The following is a 13,200-nucleotide window of genomic DNA, read 5'->3' as shown; positions in this document are numbered from 1 at the left end:
CATCCGTCTTGGCTGAACAAGCGTGCACCACCAGGAAGGACTCTAAGTCAGAAAGATTGACTAAAGAAAACACAAACTAATCCCATTACCATGGGATTAGTCACCAAACCCAAGACTGTGGCAGAGCAGTTCTCCTGGGTTCTACCCTACTGCTCTCCACCCACGCACTCTTTCCCAATAAAATCTCTTGCTTTGTCAGCACATGTGTCTCCTCAGCAGAGAAGGCAATGGCAACCCACTCCAGCATTCTTGCCTGGAGAATCCCAGGGACGGGGGAGCCTGGTGGGCTGCCGTCTATGGGGTCACACAGAGTCAGATATGACTGAGCAACTTCTCTTTCACTTTTCACTTTCATGCATTAGAGAAGAAAATGGCAACCCACTCCAGTGTTCTTGCCTGGAGAATCCCAGGGACGGTGGAGCCTGATGGGCTGCTGTCTATGGGGTCGCACAGAGTTGGACACGATTGAAGTGATTTAGCAGCAGCAGCAGAGCCTTAAATTTAGTCAGTCTAATTTTTGTTGTTTAACAAAGAACATATAGTTTGAGTAGTCATGTGATGGGAAAAATGATTCACAAATATATTGAATTTAGGCATCAAAACAGATTGCACCTATCAGTCTGAATATGCTCCCAGGAGCAGATGAGATATGTAGCCTTACTGCTAACATTTTTTTTACATAGAAGGATGAGATTTCTACACACTCCCTGCAAATCAGGCAGGTGTTGTGAAAGAGCTAGCTCAGTAATCAGGAATCACCAGTCTGGTCTGAGCTTTAAAAAGTTCACTTGGGCACCAGTTTCCTCAACTGTAAAAGGAAAGAGTATTTTTACCCTGACATTTTACCCTGACAGGTCTAAAATGCTAATAAACTGTGAGAATAACTGGAGGATCTGTTTTTTAAATATTTTTCTATTTTGAAATACGTGTAGATTTATAGAAAATTTCTAAGGGTAGCACAGAGAGTTCTAGTACATACCCTTCACCACCCACCTTTCCCCAATGTTGTCTTGTTACACAACTATGGCATATTTATCAAACCTGAGAAATTAATGTCACTCTGATACTATTAATCGAATTACACACTTTATTTTGGAGTTTCCTAGTTTGAAATAAGGCTGATGTGTAGTAGAGAACTGTGGTACTGAGCACGTGTCAGAGGCTCAGTTTTATATCCATTAAAAGCTAAAGGAAAATAAATTTCCCCAGAGGGTGTGAAAATGAAATGAGATATGGTAGGTGAAGCTGATTTTTATACTCTAAAGTGCTATTCACTGGAATGAATCACAAATGATAAAGAGTCATTTTTAGATGTTTTTATAATTGATTTGGCATTGCTACTAAAGTGGATAAAATATCAAACAGTGGTCTATTGCCCATAGCTGGAGCATAGTTCTCTATTTGAAAGTGCAAAATTTGCACAGAGAAATTAGAGCAATGAAATAAATAGGCTAATTTAAGCCAATCCTCTTGAATAGGATCAAATAGATTTTTTAGCTGAGGAACAGTGTACTGAAGTTCTTACAATAAATTGTGAATTTTAAATTGTGTGTGTATTGCTTTTAATTAATTCTTAATTTAGAAATCTGAAATTAGTTTCATGGACAAGGTAAAGAATTTTTTAGGTTTTGAACTATAATACATTATTTTATTTTATTTTATTTATTTATTTGGTTGCTGGGTCTTGGTTGCAGCACACAGGATCTTTAGTTTTAGCATGTGAGATCTAGTTCCCGGACCAGGGATTGAACCCAGGCCCCCTGCAGTGGGAGCCCAGAGTCTTAGCCACTGGACCACCAGGGAAGTCCCTATAATACATTTCTTAAGAAAGCTTAGAAAAAAATGATGGGAATGACAGTAGGCAGTTATCTTTTGTTACCATTTCATTCAAGATTTAGAATATCCCTGAAAATGATTTTGAGTGAATTAATTAAAATTCAGGCATTTAGCTTTAGGAGTAGTGTGTACTAGGTCTTGGCTTTATCACTAATTGCATCACGTTTAGTTATGTATTTAACCCTAAGAGTTTCATTTCCTCATTGTAAATGAGAACAATAGGAGAGATTGCTTTTTAAAGATTTGTGGCACTAACATCAGGTGACTCTTTGGCCCTAAGAGAGGAAAGACTGAAGTTAAAGAGGAGAAAGAAAGGAAAATATAAATATATATGTAGTTTACAGATGCAGTGTAGCTGTACTAGCAATTTGTACAATGGCAGTGGATATTTTGGGTCTTGTTCTGGGGCGCGGGGAGGGCAGGCTTAAGATCTTTCTCACAAAGGTGTTTCCTTTATGACAGATATTTTTAAAGCCATGACCACAGCATCACACACTCAAGCCCTAACCTGCTCGCCTTGCTGAGGGCGTCCTTCCCCTGTGGCTTCAGTTGTCCTCTACATAGACCTAACAACGGGATAATCACACTTCTTTTCTTAGAATAATGTCACTTTAATTATTTTAAGGAAGACAAGATAGGAATCCAGCTATCTCATTGCTTAGGAATCCACATTCATAGTGAAAAACATCTCAAGAAGTAAATGGTATCACTGAACAAACTATGATGTCTCTTGCTAATTATGGGAAATATATCAAATTAACTTTTGAAGTGTAAAAATACAGAAAAGTTTCCAAAAATGAAAAAGCTAAGCATTCATCATTCTTGCTTCTGACTTGTTAAGTAAAATAAATAGGACATTACAGAACAGATTTATTTTCCAGGGAAGAACTTTGGGTGGGGAAGTTTTTTTTTTTTTTTTTAAGAAGCATGTTAAGATGTAGAATAAAATAATTAAATAAATAACAACCAAGGTAAAGAAATTCTCATGCAACCTGTCCATCCAACAACACACACATTTTTCCTTCTTCAAGAGTCATTTATATTCTCCCTCGTGAAAATATTAGCACCACTTCCCCTTTGGCTGGGTTCCCTGACACTCCCTACAGTGAGAGCAGACATCTGATACTGAGCCTCTATTTTGGGAAAAGATATTAACACTCAGAATCCACATAGGAAGAAATCTCATCTAGAACACCCAGTGTATTTTTCAACCCCATCCCCTGAAAGAGTGATCTGAGCAGAGCCTCTGAATGTCTGATATAATTAGCCAACAGCACCTTCCCTTCCCCACTGTGGCGGGTTGCATTGTGGATTCCCAAAAGATGTTTACCAAACACCTGTGACTGCAACCTTATTAGAAAAAAGGATCTTTGCAGGCATAATCAAGGTAAGAATCTCGAGATGAGATCATCCTGGAATAACATGCAATAACAAGGCTCCTTGTAAGAGATGAAGGCCAGGGCAAGACAGCCCGAGGCTGCAGCACCAAGGGTTGCTGGCAGCTGCCCGAAGCTAGGCGAGAGGTGAGAAACAGATCCCCCTCAGAGCCTCCAGATAACCCTGCTGACGCCCTGACTTTGGACTTGTGGGCTCCAGAGTTGTGAGAGCATAAATTTGTGTTGTTGTCAGCCCTCGGTTTGTGGTTATTTGTTAAAACAGTCTTGCAAAATGAATACTGGGCAGTTCTGGGAATTGCTCCCTCTCTCACTAGAGATGTTGCAAGAAGTTAATAAGGTTGGCCAAGCTTTCTCCTGAGATAAGTCCCCTAGAAGAACCACTTGTTCCACAATGAAGAGGGTCCTAAGAGAACCATTAAGTAGATGTACAGAAAAGGAAACCTACTGCCCGTAGAGTATGACACTTACCTATCAATAAGGACCCTGAGTTTTTAACAGACACACAGAACTTTAGGATCATCCTACAATGTCATCCTTACACGCTACACCTGCTTCAAGCTGCTACCTTCACTCACGCTTTTTTTTTTTTTTTTTACTTTACCACATGGGATGTGGGATCTTAGTTCTATGACCAGGGATGGAGGTGGCACCCCCTGCAGTGGAAGCATGGAGCCTTAGCCCCTGGACCCCCAGTGAAGTCCGACAATAGCATTTTTAAGCAAAGATACAAAATATTAGGATATATCCACCTCTACTGCTGGCATTTCTATCAGAAGAACTGCTATACTCATTAGGTCATAAAGGTGCAGGAGACAATACTTCTTACCCCAGTAATTCTAAACCTAGGATTGTAGAGGCAGCTCTAAACCAACACAGTAAGAGACTTGCAAGTTTCAAGGTAACATTACTTGAGATAACAAAAGAGTGAAAGCAGCACAAATGTCCATCAACAAAAGAACCGATGAAGTCAGTGGACCAGATCTATACGGTGGAGTTCAACAAGGAAAGTGAGTGAACGTTTCAACATGCCAACATGGACGAATCTCACAACCATAAGGATGAACAGTAACCGAAAAAAGTAAGTTGCAGAATGCTCATGATGCGGCTGCTGCTGCTAAGTCGCTTCAGTCGTGTCCGACTCTGTGCAACCCCATAGATGGCAGCCCACCAGGCTCCCCCGTCCCTGGGATTCTCCAGGCAAGAACACTGGAGTGGGTTGCCATTGCCTTCTCCAATGCATGAAAGTGAAAAGTGAAAGTGAAGTCGCTCAGTTGTGTCCGACTCTTAGAGACCCCATGGACTGCTGCCTGCCAGGTTCCTCCGTCCATGGGATTTTCCAGGCAAGAGTACTGGAGTGGGGTGCCATTGCCTTCTCCGAGAATGCTCATGAGTACATAGCAAACACTGGAAGTGCCCTGCTCATAAACCCTTAGGCCTTATCATCGCAGCACAGGCCAGTCTAACCCTTAACTGTTAGTAACTTAAACCCTTTGCCAGGGGGGTTGCTCTGTTTGCAAAGCCCACTCTGGCTGCACACGGGGCAAGCAGGAATGCCAGGAAGTTCACAGCATCCAAAAGCCAGCCCTCAACCAGTGATCCACAGGGCTTGGGTAGAAATTCTTGGGAGGAATAGTTCCACCGTGTATCTTCTACTCTGGCTCCTCAATGCAGTTAAGGTATAGATGTCCACAGGGGTAGTAACTTCTTTCTTGGCTGCTTTTTCTTCCTTGTCTCAGGTCCCTACTCCCTTGCTGGGCCTTTGTGACTGTATAGGCTACTTTTACATGTCAGCTGAGCTAAGCGATGCCCAGATGGCTGGTAAAACCTCTCTGGGTGTGTTTTGGGGGGGCATGCCTTGGAAAGACATTAGCATTTGAATGGGAAGACTAAGTAAAGATGGTGGCCCCCACCAATGCAGGTAGTCACCACTCAACTCGCTGGGGACCTAAACAGAGCAAGAAGGCTGAGAAAGGGTGAATTTGCTCTCTCTGCTGAGCTGAGACACCTGTCTTCTCTGCCTTTGGACACTGGCGCTCCTGGTTTGTGGGCTGTCAGACTTAGACCAGACTTACACTCTCGGGCCCTGATTCTCAGGCCGTCAGACTCAGGGTTGAATAACACCACCTGCTTTCCTGGTTGTCCAGCCTGGAGACAGCAGATGGTAATACTTCTAAGCCTCTACAACCACATGAGTCAACTTCTATAATAAATACAAATCTCCTCTTATATGCATCTATACATATCCTATTGGTTTTATTTCTCTGGATAACCCTGACTAATACAGTGGCTCGCCTCTCAGATAAACTACTTGTATTAGAATTCATATCTCAGAGAGTGCTTCTGGGCAAACAAAACCAAGGCAGTAGGGCTCTATTTGTATGTGATTCAAAAATAAGTAGAATAACAATCTGTTGTTAAGAAGAGGTGCAGCGTGTAGTTAAGGGTACAGAAGCTAGAGTGGACTGCCTGGGTTTCAAGCGTCTGCCACTTACTAGCTGTGTGCCTCTGAGCAAATCTCTAAACCTTTCTGTGCCTCAGTTTCCCCGTCTGCTGAATGGGGATGGTAACGATATTTACCTTTATGATTGTTGTGAGGACTAGACTTAAAATACGTAACAAATTTAGAACACTGTCTTAAGAGTCCAAGCTATTTACTACTGCATTTGCAATAAAACCATAAGGGGAATTTTTAACACAATATTCAGAAGCATTGTAACTTTTCAAAGCAAGGAGTTTGATAGGTTCAGAGCTGGGTATATGGGGGTCTCAAAGGTGCTAGTTAAGTTCTATTTTTTTAAGTTGGGTAATGGATATATTTTTGTTGTTTTATTACACTTTATAACTTACATGTAAACTGTCTTTTAAAATATCTATCAAATAGTGCATAATTTTTTAAAGGTGAAAAAGTAATCTCCAAATATATTCAAATTTGTGTCTCTTATGATCTCACGGTACTCTCTGTTTCAGCTAAGGTTTCCCCTCCCCCACTTTCCTAGCGTTCCCTGGAGGTAGTGACTTTTCAGACTTTGCCTGAGTGGCCCCTTTCAGGAGACTTTCCCAGACACCTGTACCCTGTGAGGCCCTGGGCCCAGCCCACATCACATGATCCTCCTGGAGTTTCTCAGCAACCTTGTACTGTTATCTTTAAACATATCTTAACTTTAAAAATTCTATCCTTTTGAATGAGCATTGCACTTGAAATATTTAACAATTAGTATACGTTTACTTTGGGCTTCCCTGGTGGCTCAGATGGTAAAGAATCTGCCTGCAATGCAGGAGACCTGGGTTTGATCCCTGGGTTGCGAAGATCCCCTGGAGGACGGCATGGCAACCCACTCCAGTACTCTTGCCTGGAGAATCCCATGGACAGAGCAGCCTGGCAGGCTATAGTTCATGGGGTTGCAAAGAGTTGGACATGACTGAAGCAACTCAGCACACACACATGCACACATATGCTTACTTTAGAAAAAAGATACTTGTGCAAAAAAAGAAAACGGTATTCTCACAATATCATCACTCAGCTATAACCACTGTTAATATCCTGATGTCTGTCCTTCAGGACTTTATATTCTATTATACATTTAAAAACAAAATTACATTATAAAGTAGTGCTACTAAATGATATCCTTTTAAAACTTAATATACTGGAAACATCTTTTTTTTTTTACTAAAATACTGAGTTTATTTCCCATGTATATTTTTGTCTCCCCACCATTTCCATCTGTCTGACCACCACTGCTACTCTTCCTATCGTAACATTCCACACATACTTACAACCAAGCGAAGGGTGGAGTTCCATCTTTAAAAACTAAACAGGCATTTTGGACAACACATTCTTGGCAATGGAACGTGGACAACATTTATCAGACACGGTAGGGAAAGTTCTCACTCTGCATTATAAAAAGGACAGCCAGATATCAACTGTTACAGAAATGAAATAAGACGGAAAATTTTTAACAAACCGTTTAAACTATTTTCTTAAAGAGACTTCCTCCACTGCCAGAGATCTTGAAGAGCCTCCTGGTCAGTCATCCGGAAACAATTCTTCACATACTTGATAAACTTGGCTTCCACTTTGGGAAGGGAACCACCTTTTTCTATACTTGCTTGCATTTTTGCTTTAATGTCTTCTACAGAGCTAGGTCCTTTCGGTGTTTTAGGTGTTTTTTCCTGTTTTTTGAAGGATTCTTGACCTTTTGATCTTGGTGTTGACGGTTTTGAGTCTTTTCCATTTTGGTTCGATTTTTGTGCATTTTTGGCTGGAGTATCTCGTACAGATTTCTTTACTGGAGCTTTTTCTTCAACTTCCTCCTCAGCATTGTCATCGTCATCACCTTCATCTTCATCAGCAGCAAGCTTTACTTTTTTCTGGCGAAACTTGCTACCACTTCCAGGGGCAGAACGCTTTCCAGATATACTTAGGAGTTTCACCTCCTCCTCCTCTTCTTCTTCTGACTCTGCATCTTCCTCCACAGCTACTAAGTGCTGTCCACTGATATGCACAGGCCCTGAACCACACTTCAACCTAAGACCACAGGGGGTGTAATTTCAAAGCCCCCAAGAAAAACCGTTGGCTGTACAGACATTTTCAAAGTTGCCAGTGTTAATTTAACTGGACTGCCTTCATAATTCATGGCCTCTGCTTCAACAATGTGTAACTCATCCTTTGCTCCAGCCCCTAAACTGACCATTCTTAAAGATAACTGGTGCTCATTTTCATCATTATCCACCTTGAAGTGATAATCTCTGTCAGCCTTTAGTTCACAACCGAAAAGATAGTTCTGGGGCCTCAAGGGGCTCATGTCCATGTCCATTGACTCCTCCATGGCTTGGCAGCACGCACTTATGTGGGAGAGAAGCCGGACGGAGTTAAACGATTACTATTCGAACCAGCAGCCGCACAGGACAGAATCACACCAGGGCTGTAAACATCTTTTTTTTTTTGAGAAGATTTCATTGCAGGAATAAACAGAAGAGATTCAACAGCTGCTTAGTCAACAGAAAAGAGGCAGAGTTTACTATAAGGATGCCTGGCGCTAAGGAACACAGGATTCACGAGACCCTAGAAGGAAATGCAGGTATGACAAGGCAGCAGGAGTTTGAGAAGCCCCTCTAGGGCTCCACCATTAAAATGATTACATGTCGCTGTGTATCTGGGCGTTCTCTTCTCTGTATTGACAGGCTCCCTTGCCCTAGGTATTATTATTTTAGGTCCTTAAAGCTTCTGCTTTCTCAATTTCTTCTTTCTCGTGACTTCAACTTATTGAAACCTTTGGCTTTTTTGTGACCCATTATTACCCTTTCAGGCTCTCTTTATCTTGTGGAGTTTCACCTTTAGCCTCACTCTGCCAATCACCTTAATCTCTCTGCAGTTTCTATTTCAGGCTCACAAGACTCAGATTCTGATAGACCCTGACAGTCTCCTTAGGGGCAGGACTTCCGTCTCAGGACTTAAGGTGAGTCAGTGGTCAAGAGACTGGCTGTCCTCGAACCAGGTGTTCACTGCTGGTCTCCTTGGTCGCCTCTTTCCCCTGCCCCCATGGCCCTCCTTTATTCTTGCCTATAAAATGTGTCTGGCTAGAGTTGTGGTGCCCTCTTGTGGAAGCTCTAGGTATTAAGTGAAAGAAAGTGTTCACTCATTCGTGTCCAACTCTGCAACCCCAGGCTCCTTTGTCCATGGAATTCTCCAGGCAAGGACACTGGAGTAGATTGCCATTCCCTTCTCCAGGGGATCTTCGTGACCCAGGGATCGAACCCACAGTTCTCCCACATTGCAGGCAGATTCTTTACCATCTGAGCCACCAGGGAAGCTTTTAGGTATTAAAAGTACTATCATTTTCTTCTAAAATTGTTTTCAAATTATGGGTACATGAATTTAGGGTGATAAAATCAACCAGAGGCTGAAAACTAGAATTTTAAGAATGGAATAGAGTGGAAGGAAATGGAACAGAATAGACTGGAACTGAACAGAATGGAACAAAACAGAATGGTGTAGCACAGAAAAGAACAGAACAGGATAAATGAGTGTATCACACTTCCTATGACTGAGTACTGTTTCATGAAAACTTATTTCATGTGTGTGTGTGTGTAAAACAATGTATATGATATTCAAAAACTTTGAAAACTGGCATGACATAGGAATAGACACTCATTATAAATAACTAGTACAGTTGAACTGGTGAGAGACAGCTGTTCCTCAACCTATTATGGATGGGCATGGATGTGATAAACATGCTTATTTATTGATATCGGTCACATCAAAAGAACTTGAAAGACACTGTTCTAGGACTCAGTATAGTTATATATCAGAATTTTAATGATCGTCCTATTTGTACAGATGTGCTACAGTTCATGCAACCTAGTGGCCCTCTCCCTTTTTCCATCTCCTCTCTAATCCCAAGGAATATGAAACAGTCCCACCACTAAGAGAGGCCCTAAGTGATTTGGATACATGCTCATGACACAACTCTCCTGCGTATGACACACGTATTCATTCTCTCACCCCTCTCTCCTTTCATTCTCCTCCTCCTCCTTCTCTCTCTCTGTCTCTCTCACACACACACAGTATTACTCCTCCTTCTCTCTCTCTCTCTCACACACACAGCATTACTCCTCCTTCTCTCTCTCTCTCACACACACACACAGCATTACTATTTTTAACTGTTTTCCTGTTATTGGAGCAGTGGTAGGGTGGCCTGGTTAACAGCGTGGGATTCTAGAGGTTAACTGTTGGGGTTAAATCCTGACTGTTTCATCTACTGGGTATGTGACCCTGTGAATTAACCTCTCTGTGGCCCCCAGTCCTTCATCTGCAAAATGGGCATAATAATAATAACAGAGTTGTCTGGGAAGGCTGAATGTAAACTCCTTAGAAGAGTGTCTAGGACATAGGACTCAATTCAATGATAGCTCTTATCATTATTTAGACTGTGTCCAGTGTTTCACAATTATAAGTAAAAATATTGATTCAGTGAATACTTCTGTAGCAACATCTATGGAAAACAGACTTAAGTCACCATAGGGAAATAGATTGCTAGGTGAAACAGATACATTTTTAATTAAAGCTTTTAAAAATTTTGCTGAATTATCTACCTGAAAGGCCTTTCTTCTACCAGTGTTTGAGAGCGTGTTTCCCAGAAACTGTAGTCAACACTAGGAGTTATGATTTAAAACAATAAACACTGCTAACCTGATCAGGAAATATGGTACTCATCATTATATCAGTTTGCTTATCTTTGCTTACTAACCCGGTAAGCAAAGTGCTTACTGGCCATTTATGTTGACCCTCCAGCAGAGCATCTTGAGAATGTGTCTTGATGCTGAGTTAGTTTTACATGAGATTACATCCCCATTAACCTGTAAAACTCTCACATTCTAATCTTTCACACCAGCTGAGCACAAGTCCTGTATGCAACTGGTTCCAATACAGCTTAGCTGAATTAAGTATCACGACTACCACATCTGATTTCTGCAATGAATTTCTGAGTCTAGTACTTAGAAAAAGGAAGACATCAGATTGATCTGCATTGCACTGTCTTACAAATAGCCTTGGACAAAGGAAGGCAGTGTGCTTCCTTTGTGCGTCTGAGAATTGGGTGACTACATGTTGTTTAGTTGCTCAGTCGTGTCTGACTCTTTGCGACCCCATGGACTGCAGCACACCAGGCTTCCCTGTCATTCACCATCTCCTGGAGCTTGCTCAAACTCATGTCCATTGAGTCAGTGATGCCATCCAAACATCTTATCCTCTTTTGCCCCCTTCTCCTTCTGCCCTCAATCTTTTCCAGCAACAGGGCCATTTCTAATGAGTCAGCTCTTCACATCAGGTGGCCAAAGTATTGGTGATTAATAAGAGCATTTACATATATTTTTAATTACTGTTTCTCTGTGGAGGTTATTTGTCAAAATGTTCCTCTTCTCAAAAAAGAGAACTGTTTTCGTATTGATACTATGCAAAGACTATAGTTTCAAATGGGACAGCCTTTCCATCATCTACAAATGAGTATAAGGCAATTACTGTGTGCTAGGTATGGGAAAGGAGTGTGTGTGTGTGTGTGTGCATGCTCATGTGTGCAAGGGCAGGGGTGGGTATGTGTACAATGCTCAAAACACAAGCACTTCCTTTGGAAGATTAGCCTTTAGTTGGTGAAGGAAGTAGCATAGTATGGATAGAATGATGCTGAAGAGTATCCAGAAACTGGCATTCTGTTCCCAAGCAGCTCAAACTTACTTTGTCAACTCGGGCAAGTCCCTTAACCTCCCTGCACTTCAGTTTCTTTACCTGGAAAACTAAAAGCAATGAGACTGTTTCTAACAACCCCCTGTGAGCTATACAGTATAAGAAATAAAGGGATGGGATGAGACAAACACATAAGACTCATAAGTGGTTGCTGTCAGGCAGTGAGAGACAGGTCAGGCAAGGGAGAAAGGTTTAAAGCAGGGAGATGGCATGTCTGGGTGAGGCAATCGAGGCGGATCTGTGTAAAAGTTACATCTTAGCTAACTTGGTGGATAGAGCAGAGGGCGTGGGAAACAAAATTGGGGGAACAGCAGGAGCAAAGAACAAAAACTAAGGTAAGAAAGTGCCAGACATCTCCACGGAAGGATAATGAGCAGTTTGGCTGCAACACAGGGTTCACGCAAGCATCCACTGAGATTTCACTGGGAAAATGAATGAGGAGTGGGGAAGGGCCTTGACCTGGCACAGGAGTCCACCCACAGGGTTTCAGGCCAGAGGCAGGAAGGGTGTCTCAGGATTTCTAGGAGCACCAAGATGAGAGAGGAGCATGCAAGCGTCTGTTAATGCATGTGTGTGGGTAAGAGTGATGGGGGGAGGGGCTTCCCTGGTGGCTCAGTGGTAAGGAATCCACCTGCAATGCAGGAGACACGGGTTCAACCCCTGACGCAAGAAGACCCCACATGCCGCTGACCAGCAACGTTTGTGAACCATAACTATTAAGCCTGTGCTCCAGAGCCTGGGCACCACAACTACTGAGCCTCCACGCTGCAAATACTGAAACTCGCGCTCTGCAGCAAGAGCGGCCACGGCAGTGAGAAGCCCGTGCACCACAGCTAGAGAGTAGCCCCTGCTCAACCCACCTAGAGAAAAGCCTGCTCAGCAACAAAGACCCAGTGCAGCCAAAAATAAATAGATAAAAGTATTTTTTTAAGAAAAGAGTGAGCTCTTTGGTCTCGGCGGCAGAAGCAAGATGACGAAGGGAAGTCATCGTTTGGAAAGCGTCGGAATAAGACGCACACGCTGTGCCGCCGCTGTGGCTCTAAGGCCTACCACCTTCAGAAGTCGACCTGTGGCAAGTGTGGCTACCCTGTCAAGTGAAAGAGAAAATATAACTGGAGTGCTAAAGCTAAAAGACGAAATACCACCGGGACTGGTCGAATGAGGCACCTAAAAATTGTATACCGGAGATTCAGGCACGGATTCCGTGAAGGAACAACACCTAAACCCAAGCGAGCCGCTGTTGCAGCATCCAGTTCATCTTAAGGATTTCAACGATTAGTCGCACAATAAATGTTCTGGCTTTTAAAATTTAAAAAAAAAAGAAAGAAAGAAAAGAGTGAGTAAGATGGGTCCACGGGGCATGGTCAGTCCAGCTCTGAGTCGTGGCACGATGTGAAGGTTTTTTGAACAGAGTCAACAAAGAGCAGTGTTCTAGGGCAACTGACCTGGGGGAAATACAGAGGAGGCTAGAACTCAGAGACTAGAGAAGGGAGGCCAGTTAGGAAACTATTAAAGAATTCATGCCCTCGGGCCTAACTCTGGATTCTGGCAGTGAACAGGAAGAAGTAGTTATGGCTACAAGAGTTTCTGAGGAATTGCTGATAGAAAATTCCCCACAGGAAGTTGGTGATGCAGACTGAAGGTAGAGGTGAGAAAGTCTCCAGTGAAGGGCAGACGGTGGAATCTTAGAGCCTGGGAGTACAAAAGAGGAGAAACGCTTGCTTCTCT

The 13,200-nt window shown here is 42.6% G+C and overlaps 1 protein-coding gene and 1 pseudogene across 1 annotated transcript; one reads left to right on the top strand and one right to left on the bottom strand.

Moving 5' to 3' along the window:
- Nucleotides 1-6,999: 6,999 nt before the first annotated feature.
- On the bottom strand, nt 7,000-8,108 carry LOC102392152 (nucleophosmin-like). Its single transcript, XM_044946562.2, is given in 2 exon segments — nt 7,000-7,765; nt 7,768-8,108. Coding segments are annotated over 2 exon segments (846 nt in total). The 5' UTR covers nt 8,060-8,108; the 3' UTR covers nt 7,000-7,211.
- A 151-nt stretch (nt 8,109-8,259) lies between these two features.
- LOC102395058 lies at nt 8,260-12,782 on the top strand (annotated as a pseudogene).
- The last annotated feature ends 418 nt before the right edge of the window (nt 12,783-13,200 follow it).

The sequence above is a fragment of the Bubalus bubalis genome, chromosome 8, assembly GCF_019923935.1.
Source record: "Bubalus bubalis isolate 160015118507 breed Murrah chromosome 8, NDDB_SH_1, whole genome shotgun sequence".
Classification (NCBI taxonomy): domain Eukaryota; kingdom Metazoa; phylum Chordata; class Mammalia; order Artiodactyla; family Bovidae; genus Bubalus; species Bubalus bubalis.
The sequence above is the reverse complement of the archived record's forward strand: the minus strand, read 5'-3'. Positions and strand labels throughout refer to the sequence as shown.